Raw genomic sequence first — 15,700 nt, 5'->3', positions numbered from 1 at the left:
CCTCCTTGTGAGAAGGGGTGGTCCGTGCCTGCTTGAAGGAGGCAGGGGTAAAACTACTCCTCAAGAAACCCTCCCTGGATTCAGAAAACTTGAGACCAGCCAGTCTCCCCTTCTTGGGAAAGGTTCTTGAGCGGATGGTCACAGACCAGATCCAGATGCATTTGATTTTCTAGATCCAGTTCAATCAGGGTTTAGGTCCAGTTTTGGCACTGGGGCAAGATGGTTTGAGCATATAACACCAATCTTGGCCCAACTGCACCGACTTCCAATTAGTTTCTGAGCCAAAGTCAGAGTGCTGGTTTTGACCTATTGAACCCTAAATAGCTGGGGAGTGCAATACCTCAAGGACCACCTCTCCCCATATGAACTAATCCAAACCCTACAATAATCATCGGAGGGTGGAAGCATGAGAATGGGCCTTTTCTGCAGTGGCTCCCTATTTGTGGAATGCTTTCCCAGGGAGGCTCACCTGGCTCCTTCATTGTGCATCTTTAGGTGCCAGTCAAAAACATTTATCTTTAACCAGGTGTTCAGCTGATTAACAGTCTGTGGCTTTTTAAATGTGCTTGTGGGAGTTATTGGCTTGCCTTTGTTTCATTACGTATTTTGTATTCTCATTTTGTATTTTTCTGTTGTGAACCATCTTGGGGTCATCGGATGAAGGGCAGTATACACAAATTAACAATAACAACAACAATAATAATTCTAGGTGTGAGTTCCGTTATTATAAGCAGCAGTAAGAATTCACAGGAAAAGTTACCCAGAAGGAATTAGACAACTTCAACTCCTGTCTGGTTCAGATACATTTGTATTACAAGCTTTCTTTGTTTATTTAGTTCGTGAATTTAACACTGGGAAACTAGAAGCAAAACATTCTGGGAACATAAATAGAGCTCAAGGCAAGCAATGATTACTGTAATCATGTATCAGAATTATTGCATTAAAACATTGGGACACAGGAAGTTCAAGTGGCTTGTTTTGATGTACAAAGTCATATACAGCTTTGTAGGCTGAGACCCTACCTGCCTGTCTCACCAGAGTGGTGCATATTCTAGTTATCTCCCGCTTGGACTACTACAATGCGCTCTACGTGGGGCTACCTTTGAAGGTGACCCGGAAACTGCAATTAATCCAGAATGCGGCAGCTAGACTGGTGACTAGGAGTGGCTGCCGGGACCACACAACACTGGTCCTGAAAGACCTACATTGGCTCCCAGTACGTTTCCGAGCCCAATTCAAAGTGTTGGTGCTGACCTTTAAAGCCCTAAATGGCCTCGGCCCAGTATACCTGAAGGAGCGTCTCCACCCCCATCATTCTGCCCAGACACTGAGGTCTATCACCTAGGACCTTCTGGTGGTTTCCTCACTGCGAGAAGCAAAGCTACAGGGAACCAGGCAGAGGGCCTTCCTGGTAGTGGCACCCACCCGGTGGAACGCCCTCCCATCAGATGTCAAAGAGATAAACAACTACCTGACATTTAGAAGACATCTGAAGGCAGCCCTGTTTAGGGAAGTTTTTACTGTGTGACATTTTAATGTATTTTTAAACTTTGTTGTGAGCCACCCAGAGTAGCTGGGGAAACCCAGCCAGATGGGCGGGATACAAATAATAAATTATTATTATTATTATTACTATTATTATTATTATTATTAGACAGGATACCTGAAAGATTGCCTCAACTCTTATATACCCAATTGATCGCTGCGCTCTGCAGGTGCGGGCCTCCTGAAAATACCATCTTATCAGGAAATCTGTCTGCATAATGTAGGAATCGGCTCTTTATCGTTGTGGCACCTTCCTTTTGGAATTCCCTCCTCTTGAATATTAGACAGGCAGCATCTTTATAGCACCTATTAAATACCTTCCTCTTCAGCAAGGCTTTTGCTTTCTGATCTTCCCTGGTCTGCATCTGTATTGAAATTGTTTTTGAGAGGTTTTTATTATTTCCCCACTTATAGTTTGCTACTCTGGGCTCGTTTGGGAGGAAGGATGGGATAGAAATTTTATAAATCCATAAATTTGGGAGGTGATTGTGAAGAGCAGGAGCGGCTCCAGGGGGCTCATGCTGGTGGGCCCTCTGCTGGGCTGTGGGCTCCTGGCAGATGCCTTAGCATGCCAATGCTTACTGCCAATCCTGATTATTATTTTGAATTTATATAGCACCATGAGTGTGAATGGCGTTTTACAGAGTGCGGTAGAACAGATCCCTTTCCTAAGGGGCATGCAATCTAGAATTGGAGATATGAGAAACAGTAGGTGATGGAGAGGGAAGCGGGTGGAGCAGTAAACAGGAAAACAACTCCTAGTGATTACGTTGCACATCCTTAGGCTGAGTTATAGGTTGAGTTGGAGTAGGGCACAGGAATTGACTTGATATTTCTAGCAGCTTAATATCATATTTCCCCACCTTTTTCTTTCTTTCTAGGATCATAGTCATACAGATGTGCCTCAGTATCGCCAGGACCACTCTTTGATTATGAGATCCATTGTCCATATGACAGATGCTGCTCGTTCGGGAATTATGTCACCTAACCAGCTGACCACTATTAACCAATCCCAGCTCAGTGCTCAACTGGGGCTGAACTTGAGTGGGACCAATGTGCCACACACTTCTCCATCCCCTCCTGCGAGCAAATCGGCAACCCCTTCTCCATCCAGTTCTATAAATGAGGAAGATGCGGAGGACTCAAACAGGGTAAGTTCTATCATGTGTAGTAAAAAGATGCTCTCTCTCCCACCACCAAACTTTTGTTTTTGTTTTTAAGAGGAGTTCAGGAAGGGCAAAAAGGAGTGAGTGGGATTCAGCTAAGTTTTATTCAGAGTAGAATCATTTCATACGATACGATAATCTTTATTGTCATTGTCCCACACAGAACAAAGAAATTGAAAAAATCTACATCAGACATTTAAAAACCAACAAGCCTGCTATCCCAGCTATCCCAGCCTGGTTAACCCCCTAAAAACTCTGATACCCCATAATTAAATACAATAATTCAGTGAGTCTGCTCTGAATAAAACTTAGTTGAGTATCACCCAGTAGTTTTATTTAGTTGCTTACCATAATGATGCCATGCTGCTATTCTGTGGCGTTTGGTGTGTGTTAATGTGGTGTAATGGTTCGAGTGTGGGACTTCACTGTAGGAACTGGGAGAGCAGGGTTCAAATCCCCACTCAGCCATGAAGCTCACTGGGTGAGCTTGGGCCAGCCACTGCCTCTCAGCCTCACCAGCCTCACAGGGTTCTTGTGCGGATTAAATGAGGTGGGGAGAAAACCAAGTATATGGCACCTGGAGCTCCTTGAAGAAAAAAGTGAGAAATAAATAAAAGAAAAAGTTGCTGGTATAAGGTTCTTTATAGCAACTTCCTCGTTTTCTAGATGCAGCAATTCTGACTGACATACCTGCTTGCAAATTAATTTTCATTTTACAAAACCAAAAACCTAAGCATTCTTCAATAAAAAAATCAATAAAAAATACCTTCACCTCTTTGGGAAAGCCTTGAGTGTGCTCTCAAATTCCTTTTCATATCAGATTAAATAGGTTTGCAAAGGATAGACAGCCAACTGAGAAATATCTCTGAACAACAACAGCCTATTTTGGGATATAAACAAAGAGCAGATGCCCGATGGCTGGAATATCTATGTCTAACATAGCACAGTTTTGCATTTATTTGTTTTGTTACTTTGCAGTTATTAGCCTTGAGCCTGAGGGATAGAGAGCAGGTTATAGAAAGCTAAATAAAGAGATTGGTTGTGCAGGTTATGTATGCAGAATTTTTGATGAAGACCATGGGAGTTGAGCATGTGGAAGGCCTGAAATTAATCGCATGGATCCATCAAATGCCATTTCCACCAGAACTCTGCCTACAGGCTATGCAGGGCAGCTGCAGAGGGACTCATTGGAGCTCAGTCGTGATTGAATAATGACTCTATTAATTGTTCTGTGACCCGGAAAAAGGAACAAAAGCCATAGTAAGCAGCCTTAACAAAAAGGCTGAAAGAAGAATGGCGAGTGGTTTCCTCCTCCTTTCATACTGAGTATCTTATTTCTGTAACTCATCTGATAGGCTGTTGGCTTCCATATGGAACTATGCAAACCTCTAATGCTGGCTTCTCTTGCTTGTGGGACAACACAGGGCGAAGGAGCTAGTGGAGGAAATAGGCTCATTTGGCAGGGCCAGTAGGTGGGCTATGAACAAATGTGAAGCTCATTTGATAGGCTTCAACAAACAAACAAACACCTCTGTTAAAAATGGAAATCAGTGACCTATGCTTCTTTTTTGAGAGCATTCTAAGTGAGTGGCTCCAGGGCTACAAGCTTGGTATATGGTTTAAGTGGGAGCTGGTGTTGCACTGTGTCACGTTTGTCAGAAACAAGCTTTAGATAATGGCCTCAAATACTTTGTTTAATGCTGCCCATAGACAAGACTGTTTCTGCATTTCCAGTTGTGCATGAGCTCTTTTGTGCACCTGATATGGTGAATGTGATGCTTCTGATGGATACTTTAAAAAATAAACTAGAAATGTAAGTTTCTCACCCTCATGATCAGAAATATATCCTATGTCTTATGATTTTGAATTGTTTTTAATGCCTACTACAAAGGTCTTCTTTTTATTTCCCCTATGTTGTGGTCTTTTGGCATACTTCTTTTCAAGTAGAGCATAAATAGCTTTGTGTATGCATAGCTGATTTTTATAATTAATATCCCATGCTGGACACTGATTTTGGTTTTGTTGCTCTTTATCAAGGCTGCAGGAGAAAAGAGAGCTGCCCCAGATTCTGGCAAGAAGCCCAAGACTCCAAAGAAGAAGAAAAAGAAAGACCCCAATGAGCCACAGAAGCCAGTGTCAGCATATGCCCTGTTCTTCAGGGATACACAAGCAGCAATTAAAGGGCAGAACCCCAATGCTACCTTTGGAGAGGTTTCAAAAATTGTAGCGTCTATGTGGGATAGCCTAGGAGAAGAGCAGAAGCAGGTAACCAAGGGACCCTTTGGAGTTTTGGGGGAGAAAGGGGTGATGCACTGAAAGATGCCAAAGTCCTAATTAAACACTAGTGGGCTGATCCTTTTGACTACATTAATTAGAAATGCAGCAGCACGGGTTGGAGCACAGTTATGCTTCCTATCAACCCAGCTAAGGATCTGGCTTCATATCAGCCCCTTGTCATTCTCTGATTGCAGTGGTAGTAGTAAGGTTGCAATATTTTAATTGACTTGATTGATCAATTAATCAATGAAAAACACTTTTGACCGGCTAAACAGTTCCCAATTTATTGGACGGTGGAACATTGCACTGCAAAATATTGCTTTGAATGTAAGTACTTACTAAAAATGCAAGGACCATCTTAAGAGGCATTCACTGCTCCCTAATGCACGAAAGAGCATTTAGTAATGGGTTTACCCCTTTAATGACAAGGCTCAGAGGCAGAGCACTAACCTTGCATGTGGATGGTCCCAGGTTAAATCCTGGCTGTCTCCAGTTAGGACTTCTGTCTAAAACCCTGGAGACCTTCTGCAAGTCAGTGAAGACATTACTGAACTTAGATGGACCAGTGGTCTGGTTTAAGGCAACTTCATACGTCCATGTTCTTAAAATCTCAGTGAGGGCTGAACAGAACTCAAGAGAGAACATTTCACAGGCAAGTTCAGAACATCAATGAAAACGAGGTGAACTTGCTTGTGAAATGTTCTCTCTTGAGAGGCTACTGCTTTTATATAGCAAGTAAATTTTGTAATTGTGATGACATCACTGGGAGCAAACAAAACCCATTGAGTGCAAGGCCTGTTCCCTTACTCTGTGTTGGCTTAATTTATGTTCTGTGACATCATCACATAGTCATTTCTAATTGGCTATGAAACTGCTTCCAGTAAGCGATATAATAAATGGAGTCAAAGATTTTTTTTTAATCATCTCAGCTCCAACTCCTTCCCATTTTAATGCTGAAAATGTACACAGTAGCAGTTTGGCTCGTTGTTTTAAAGGAGAGGAGGGATGGGAGTCACACACTTTTGTGAACCTTTTTGTTGCAGAGTTGCAGAGTTGGCATTGTCCCTTTTGACTTTCTTCATTTTACAAGACCATAACATCCCTCTTCGGGCAAGAGCTACTTTATGGTGTGAAATTTAAACACTGAAGGTGGTGTTAATTGCAATGTCTTTTAACAGGTATATAAAAGGAAAACAGAAGCTGCCAAGAAAGAATACCTTAAGGCACTTGCTGCCTACAGAGCAAGTTTGGTTTCCAAGGTGAGCTTGAGTCTGACTTCAGTTATGCATCCAGTAGTGCAATGCCTTCAGTGTGGATTCTTTTCACCTTATAAATAAATAAGCAGAGAGTTTTTTTTTTAACCAGCCTTATCTTTGGGGAAGGACAGTAATCAGGAGGCACTTGCTTTGCATGCAGACGGACTAAGACTAAGTACCTGGTATATCCATCTTTTATTCCTGTGTTGTAGAGGTTTGGATTAGATGACTCTTTAGGCCCTTCCAACTCTACAATTGCATTATTCCACTTACAAAAATCAGGTTGCTTTGCTCTCTGTGCAACCAGGACATCTTGCAGATTCATTCATTCATAATTTTATTTGTATGCCACTTTTCCACAAAAGAATCATGTCCAAAGTGACTTACATCAAAGAAGACAGGAATAGGTCTCAAAATCAATCATTGCAAATCACAGCTTCATAACAGAACAACAACAACATAATAACAAATATAACAACATACCAGAAAACAGCAAAATTTCAGTACTATAAATATAACTGGGCACTATCCATTTGGAAAAAGAAGAGAAATGGTCTTTGAGTAAAGCACTGCAAAACCATAGAGCATGTTACAAGGCGGTGTAATATCACGGTACTGTACATGCTGCATTATTTATTGAATAAAGCTCTCGTGAAAGCTCTTATAATAAACAGCAGTATGAGACTGTTGGCAATTTATTCTTTTGCAGAAGCGATTTGGTATCTGCAGAAATCAGAACCCGATGGAGAGCGAGTCTGTGAGGTGTAGTAGGTTGTCTTGGGCTTTGCTTGTGGGTTTCGTGTCCCTGATCAGCTAAGCTATCTTCAGATATTTGAGGGCTCCTCCACTCAACCAATTAATACTTGCAAGGAAATTGAATCTTGGAAACAGGCTCCTCCTTGATGCCTTAAAAACATCCAGTCCTCCCTCTCCAAATGTCCCGAAAAGGCTCTAGTAGTGGTTATATGGATAAAGGATGTGTGTGATAAAGGTGTATTAAATGATTCATTATTATTACTGTTCTGCATTTACTTTGTTAGTCTCTTTATCTTGCCCATGGCAACCCAGAGCAACTTGCAAGCAGGGAAGCAAACAAAAACCTACATAGATACATTAAAATGGGTGTGTGTGTACATTTAAGACACCACACCCACTTCTAAAAGGCCACAGATAGTTAAAGGCCAAAGGCCTGGTTATAGAGGGGAAGTTTTCTCTGAGGTCCTAAAGATATCTAAAGATGGCGCCAGGCAGCCAACCCTGGAGAGAGCATTCCACAAACGGGGAGCCACTGCAGAAAAGGTGCATTCTTGTGTTACCACCTCCTCTTGTGGAGGAGGTATACAAAGAAGGGTCTCTGATCATAAACACAGGGTCTGGGTCAGTTCATATGGATGCATGAAGGTGGATAGAAGTCTTATCTCCTTCCCTCATAAAAATGGAACCTGGAAGAAGAAGAAGAAGAGTTTGGATTTGATATCCCGCCTTTCACTCCCCTTCAGGAGTCTCAAAGCGGCTAACAATCTCCTTTCCCTTCCTCCCCCACAACAAACACTCTGTGAGGTGAGTGGGGCTGAGAGACTTCAAAGAAGTGTGACTGGCCCAAGGTCACCCAGCAGCTGCATGTGGAGGAGCGGGGACGCGAACCCGGTTCCCCAGATTACGTGACTACCGCTCTTAACCACTACACCACACTGGGTTGGAGATTCAGAACAGAAAAAAAATAATGATCTTCTTCACACAGTGCATAATTAAATTATGCAGTTCCCTAATATGTAGTGATGACCACCAGCTTGGAGGGCTTTAAAAGGTGGATTATACAAATTTTTGGGTGATAAGGCTATATATGCCTACTAGTCACGATGGCTATGTAATACCTCCAGCATCAGCATGCCTCCAAATGCTATTTTCTGAAAAACATGGGGGGGGGGGACGACGACAGTGCTATCACACTCGTGTCCTGCTTCCTGTTGGCTACTGGTTGGCCATTGTAAGAACAGAACCCAGCACTAGATGTACCTTTGGCCTAATGTTCTTCTGATGTTCCTAAAATGGGGAGTTGCCTGACCAGTTATTGATATGACTTAAAGGATGTTGCCTTATGAGTATAAGGTAGTTTGGTGAGTTGCCTTGATGAAAAAATTAACAAATAATCTGTGACTGGCTAAAGGAACAAAATGCTTTCCCCCCCACAAACTGGAACTGTTTAAGAAAGCAAAGCTGAAGTAAAAAGATACCTTCCCACAGTATAGAAAACTTTTTGGCTGCAATGAACACAGTGGACTTGAATCTTGTTACTTCCTGATGGGTTTTACTGATGGATTTATTTATTTATTTTTGTTTGCCTTTTGTTTTAGTTTAGGCAACCCTTGTGTCCTCCCTGAGGTGGGAAGGGGATTGTTCTTTGTTATTAAAATTGTGTTAAAGTGGTTTTTTAAAAATTATTAATAAAGAGAAAGGAAGAAAAAGGGGAAGACGCCAAGGATGCTGTTACAAGCTCCTTGGGTGCGAGAGAAATGCAAATGTGACAAATATAAATATAAACGTATAAATATAAAAACATAAGAGGCGGCCCCTGTATTAACTGTCATGAACTTCTCTTTCTTAAATGCAGGCTGCTGCTGAGTCAGCTGAAGCCCAAACGATCCGTTCTGTTCAGCAAACGCTGGCGTCTACAAACCTGTCCTCGTCCCTCCTTCTGAACGCCCCTCTCTCCCAGCACACGGCCGTGGCCACTTCTCCACAGACTCTCCAGCAGTCGCTCCCCAGGGCAATCGCCCCCAAGCCTCTAGCAATGCGGCTGCCCATGAATCAGATAGTTGCCTCAGTCACCATTGCGCCCAACATGCCCACAAACATTTCCACCTCGCTGATAAGCTCAATGGGAAGCAGCATGGTGGGCACGTCGGCATCGGCGCCCTCCCAGGTCAGCCCTTCCTTGCAGAGCCAACAGCACCAGCTGCAGCAGCTGCAGCAGATGCAACAGCAGCAGATGCAGCAGCAGCAGCTCCACCAGCAGCACATGCATCAGCAGATCCAGCAGCAGATGCAGCAGCAGCATTTCCAGCACCACATGCAGCAGCACCTGCAGCAGCAGCAGCACCTGCAGCAGCAGCTGAGCCAGCAGCAAATTCAGCATCAGCTGCAGCACCAGCTCCAGCAGATGCAGCAGCAGCAGATGCAGCACCTGCAGCAGCAGCAGCAGCAGCACCAGTCGCAGCCTTCACCTCAGCAACATTCCCCAGTGGCCTCACAGATCACCTCTCCGATCCCCAGCATCGGGAGCCCCCCGCCAGCCCCCCAACAACACCAGTCCCAAATACAAACCCAGACACAGACTCAGCTATTATCGCAGGCCAGTATTTTCTGAAGACACATGTTGCAAAGCTGCTTTGCATTGTGAGTTAAGCAAAGGGGGACTGTTTACGGCTGGAAACTGTACATTGCTGATGGTAGTTATGCAGGGATGCATAACAGATGAGTGAGCCTCTAAGCTGTCTATTAGATAGGCAATAAAGAACTACAATGTAGCTGTGTATATTCATTTAGCTGACTATAAATATTTGTTTCCCCCCTCTCTCTTTCCGATCTTTTTAAAGAAAATGCTGTGCTCTCTTGTTTTCTTTATTTATTTTGAGCTTTACCCATAATATGTGAACTACATAGTCTTGGATATGCCTGGGCAGTGAAACGAAAACATTTTGGCCTTTTTCACAGTTCCAGATTAAAACTGATTAGTGAATGCACTTCAAACCAGTTTGGGTTTTTTGGGGGTTTTTTGTTCATGAAGTCCTAAAAAGCACAGTTGTAACTACCTGTAAAATGTTGATTGGATTCCATGCAATCACACTCGTATGACATGAGTAGTTGACGGTGTTTTTCTCTGTCATATATATAAAAATATAAATATATATATAAAGATTAATGTAAAAATCATAGACTTTTGCCAAAGCTCCTTTTTCTCTTTTTAATATGTCTCCAGAAGGGGGAGGGGGGGAAACCTGCAAGTGAAAGTTCTTAAATATCAGAGCCCATCTTTACCATCAAAGCTATAATTTCTCTAAACACTTACAGTGCTTTGTTACAAAATATATTCTTACCCTGTTCTGTTCATTCCAAGTTGTTGTTGTTTTTTTTAAAAAAAGATGTGAATATTCTATCCTGTGTTTGGGTGACAACTTTCAGATTTAATACACTGTATTTTTTAAAAAAGGAAATGCACTTAAATGCACTGTTATTACAAAAAAAATAGGTAAGAAGGAAAAATGTGAGTTTTTAAAAAATATATGCTGTAATACCAGTAGACTATTTAAAAGAATTGCTACATCTGAATAATCAGTGTAAATATTTCCTTTAAAAAATTGTAAGTTTTTCATATCATGTGTTGTAAAGTTTTCATAAATGAGGCTTTAATGTAAACACTGGTAACATGAATGATTTAACTGCAATATTGCTTACTGTGTTTTTATGCTGTTTTTATACTTTTTTATGAGTTATAATAGCAGCAATTGAGTTGTTTGTATTTTGCTTATCTAAAACAAATGCTTTTATCTTGCTATAGAATAAACACATTTCAGTAAAAAAGAAGAAAAAAATCCAACCACATACCCCCAGTGTTTTGCAAAACTGAAATCAGCTAATCCTTAACCCTTTGAACAAAATACCAGCTTGCCTGTGCTACACCTCCTCCTCATACCATAAAATTAAGCAGGGCTGTACATGCCCACCTCAAATCTGGTTTGGTGCCTGATTCAACTTAGTATGACCTGATCTAGCTCTAAGTTTAATTGGTATTTTAAATCATAATGTTTGTGGTAACAAAGGGGTTAAAAGTAGGCCAGGTGAGAGTTTCTGTCTACATCTCCCACCCACCCCCCTCACCTTAGCACCCCCCCCATGTTAAATTAGGGTTTAAAACCCTAATTAAACGTGATTGCCAACCACCACTACTCTCGAGATTGCTCAGGGTACAACTGATCGAACCCAGAGCAATTGGCCCAATTCAAGTTGGGATTTGTCCAGACCTAGATCACAGCCCTAACATTTACACTGGCATCCAAGCCTGCTCTCACTAATACAGTGTCATCCAAACCCAAGATCCACTGGGATGAGTGAGTTTAGAATAGGTGGATTGCTGAATGAGCCTGGGCCATGAAGCCCCTCATTGCAGCCCAGCTGGAGATTAACCGGGGTAAGTCTCTTAGCCAGGGTTCTACCAAAACCAGCAGAACCAAGAGTAGGGTAATCTTGCAAAGGGGCATCCTGGGGGGTGTAGCAGGGGCAGACTTGCATCTGTTCAAAATCCCTGTCGACTCAGCAGAACTTGACACTGGCAAAAAGGATGGTGAAAGTTCAAACTTTACTTCAAACACTTGTTTTCCCTCAGCCAGGTTTGGGTTGTCTCAGCCAGCAGCTGCCCTGCTCCTGAATGGAGTTTGGCACATGCCAGTTTATGCTAAGTGGGTGTAAGTTCTGCCAGTGTCCTAGCTAGAATTGCTCTGTTAGTATACCTCCACCATGGCAGGTTCAGTTTAACCAGGCAAGTTTAAGATACAAGCAAACTTGATATCATATGGAGGCCACAGTCTTTCTCTGAGCTCAAATGAACCACTCCTGCAGCAGTGCAGGCTTTACCTGGAATCTGGAAAGATCTGGATGAAGCCAGAAGCACTTGCATATGCCGAAAGTTGGATGTGCTAGAGTCTATTTAACATGGTCTGCATCAGCCTTTCTCAAGTTGGTTGTCCCGTGGATGTTACTGGGTTCTAATATTATTGGCATCAGCCAGCACATGACCAATGGTCAGGGTCAATGGAAGGTGTAATCCAAAAACACTGGGGAGCGATGGTCTGTATTAAGCCCTTTTGCCATCACCAGCAAAAGGGAAGTCCCAGCTCCTGTCACTTCAATGGAGGGTCCTTACAGCTAGGAAAGGAAAAGGGCAATAGACTGCATTTGGGGTACAGGAGGATGACTGAGTGAGCAGCAACCACAAATCATGAACGGGCAATGCAGAAGTTTTCCAGAGTGGGAGAGTATCAAGACGGGGACTGCAGACTTCGCTGGGTGGCTATTCTTCTTGCCTCATCTCAAAACGGGTATTGTAGAGTTGGGAAAGGTTGAGAAGAGGGCAACCAAACTGATCTAGGGGATGGAGCAACTTGCCTCAAAAGGTTGCAGCATTTGGAACTTCTAAGAAAAAAAGGCAAGTAAGAGGCGACATGATAGAAGTTTCAATCATCAATCATGACATGGCGAAGGTTGTTCTCTCATAACACTAGAATTTGTGGACATCCAATGAACCTGCATGTTGGAAGATTTGGGACGGAAGAGAAGGCTATCAATATTATGGTTGCAGCCTTAATATTGGAGGTGGTAATGCTTCTGAATACCAGTTGCTGGAAACCACAGAAGGAGAGCATGCTCGTGTGCTTGAATCCTGCTTACTGGTTTCCCATAGGCATCTGGTTGGCCACTGTGAGCTCAGGATAATGCCCTAGCTGGGCCATTGGCCTGACTCAGCAGGCTCTTCCTATGATCTTATACCTGCCTGTGTCAGAGCTTCTTTGGCACCTGATAAATTATCTATTCAGGATGCTGCTGTGTTTAGAATTTGTTTTGGAGGTGCGGGGAAGGAGATGTGGTTTTAATATTTTGTCATGGCCACTAGCACATTGAACACGTCATATATTAGAAATGACTGTCAAGGCCTATTACAGTCAGAAAAAAAGAGCTTAAAGAAAATATGTTGGTCTCTCTGGGAAGTTTTGCACTGGAGATGCTTCTCCAATGAAGGAATCTCCAGCTGATCTGCCCTTTAGGGTTAACCTTGCAAGTGAAATGGAATTTTACTGAAGCACTCTTGACAGCATCTGCTGAAAGATGCTAGAAACTTGTGGCAAATTCCCAATGCTTCCTGTCTGTCTCTTGATTTTGCATAGGGCTCAAGCTTGCACCCTTCGTCCCCATATCATCCTAAGATGAAGCAATAAGTGGAGGTCCAGGGTGGCAGCAACCTTGCCCTCTTTTTCTTGCTCCAATGTAAAATTTCTCGCCTGCTTCTAACCCCTGTAGTTATATATATGTGGCTTCTGCCTATCTTCCCATTCAGCTGCACTTCACATTGCAAAATGGCTTCTCAAGCCTCTGAGAAAAGAGGTTTCCCATGAAGGAGGTGGGGGTAAGCTGGGAGGGTATTGATCTCGGCTACCCTTAAATGTTAAGGCAATGGGGGACATTTAAAGTGCTAGCCTCTCCTAGCCTCCGAAGCTGCACATGAATTGGAGTACTTGCCTTAGGCATGGTGGCTAAAGCCAGGAAGAGATATTAAGCGCTTTATAAATGCTTTTGAATAGATAAATGCACAAATAAGCTGGGATGGTGCCTCATAGCAGCTCACGCTAACAGGTTATCCCCACTGGATTGCTTCATATACTTTCATACATGGGGAAATTGGTCTGGTCTAATTTTGACTGCTTTGCAGGGATGCAACATTCAGTTAGTTAATTAATTCCTTTAAAAACAAGAACGAAAAACTCTCCTATGCATGCCTACTTGGAAATAAGTCCCATTATGTTATCTGGAGTTTTGGATTACCAGCTTGGACACCTCCTCCTCCTCCTCCTCCTCCTCCTCCTCCTCCTCCTCCTCCTCCTCCTCCTCCTCCTCTTCTTCTTCTTCTTCTTCTTCTTCTTCTTCTTCACTAAAAGCATAAGCATGTAAGAAGATCTCCACTGGATGCATTCAAACATTCCTAGAGTCATAGAACTGCAGAGTTGGAAGGGGCCTAAATGGTGACCAACCCTTCCCCCTGCATTTATCTAGTCCAGAACTGTAGTGTCCAATCAAAAGCCTCAGTGATGTCCATAAACAGGCATGGAGCTAGTAACCATCTCCCATTGTTCCACAGCAGGCATGCTGGTACTCAGTGACATATATCCATCATGACTGCCATTTTAATTCTTCAATAAACCATTCAATTAATTTCAGTAACAATTTTGAGTTTGTAGCCTTTCTTAATGTCTCAGCGTGGGGTACGGGGTAATTTTGAGGCCAGATTTGCACCTGATGGGACTCAATAATATTTTGCTGTCAGTAGGGGAAATGCAGAGTGGCTGTGGATTTGGGGAGTACCTGCAAACAAACAAGGGGAAAGGGCATTGTTCAGAGGTAGATCACATGCAAAAGGACCCAGGTGCAAGCCCCAGCTTCTCCTGGTAGGTCTGAGAAAGATTCTCCATCTCAAACTTTGACTTTCTACTAGTCAATGTAGGCAATAATGAGCTAGATCGACTAATGTTTACAGAAGTGTGCATAAAAATGAAGGCAGTGAAAATAACATACAAAAATGCATTATATTAGAAAAAGTTGCTTGCAAAAATGTGTACGTTAGTCAAAACTGCATATAAAAATGTGTTCAGAGAATTTGGCGCCAAAATGATGAACTTAAATGGGCATTTTTGCACTAAAAGGGTGGACTTTCATAAGGATTTTAAAAGAAACCATCTGCAATTGTTGCAACATGTGGAGAACTGAATGTAAGACTGGGAAAATGAGAAATGGAGAGACCTGAAATGAGCAGATTACTCCCAGGTAAGTGTGCATAGGATTGCATCCTACCAGACTTTTCTTCCTTTTAAAAGCACCGAAACCATTAGCTATCTTGCAACAGCACATCCCATAAATTATGTGCAATGTGAAGAACTAATTCCATTGTCTGTCATGAATCAGGTTTCAATCCTAATATCCTGGCAGTTGGCAGTGGTGTGTCAGATGACTACTCCCCACCCCCCCAGACCATGCTCATCAACCAGTATATTTGCAGTTTATCCACCTGACAACCTTGTGAGGTAGATTGGGCTGAGAGATGGTGACAAACCCAAGGTCAGTAAACAAGTTCCATGGCTGTGCAGGTATAAGAACCTGGATTGACCCTATGGTCAATATCACCCTGGCTCTATGTTCCATTGAGTTCAAGACAGCTTCCTCCCAAAATGTAGTGTTTGGTGAGATGGGGCAAAGCCACATAGCTGCCCTCTCAATGCCACCATCACTATCGCTGGGGTGGGACAGAAAGTTAGTAATTTCAGGGCTGTGTGGAACCACCGGTAGGAGCACTAGATTAACTTTACTGGAAAATCCATGCAGTCCTGATCTTGCTAGCACATTGCCCCAACCCAGCTTCATCTAGGGAATCTATAGCATTGGCGGCGTTGGAAAAGTGGTTCCAGAGCTCTACGCCACCAGTACAGCTGCTACCGATCCCAATTTAGTTTGCATGAGGTTGCAGCCTTAATATGATTCTGATGCTGTTATTATTTAAACACAAGAAGGAACCCTATTGGTATGAGGTCAAAGCCCACCTAGTCCAGCATCCTGTTCTCACAGTGGCCAACCATGTGCCTGTGGGAAGCACAACAGCACTCTCCCCACTTGCAATTCAGAGGCATGACAGGGAAG

The 15,700-nt window shown here is 42.9% G+C and overlaps 1 protein-coding gene across 3 annotated transcripts in view; it reads left to right on the top strand.

Moving 5' to 3' along the window:
* Positions 1-10,689, top strand: part of TOX3 (TOX high mobility group box family member 3) — a 98,333-nt gene extending 87,644 nt beyond the window's left edge. For all 3 annotated transcript variants that reach the window (XM_053400154.1, XM_053400153.1, XM_053400155.1), the window contains 4 exons: positions 2,427-2,696; positions 4,749-4,976; positions 6,167-6,247; positions 8,856-10,689. In XM_053400154.1, coding sequence (XP_053256129.1) covers positions 2,427-2,696; positions 4,749-4,976; positions 6,167-6,247; positions 8,856-9,611 — 1,335 coding nt within the window. In that variant the 3' untranslated portion in view covers positions 9,612-10,689. The remainder of the gene's footprint in view (positions 1-2,426; positions 2,697-4,748; positions 4,977-6,166; positions 6,248-8,855) is intronic.
* Positions 10,690-15,700: the final 5,011 nt, after the last annotated feature.

This window comes from Podarcis raffonei, chromosome 8, assembly GCF_027172205.1.
Source record: "Podarcis raffonei isolate rPodRaf1 chromosome 8, rPodRaf1.pri, whole genome shotgun sequence".
Lineage (NCBI taxonomy): Eukaryota > Metazoa > Chordata > Lepidosauria > Squamata > Lacertidae > Podarcis > Podarcis raffonei.
Note: the sequence above shows the minus strand (reverse complement) of the source record. Positions and strands in the feature narration are given on the sequence as shown.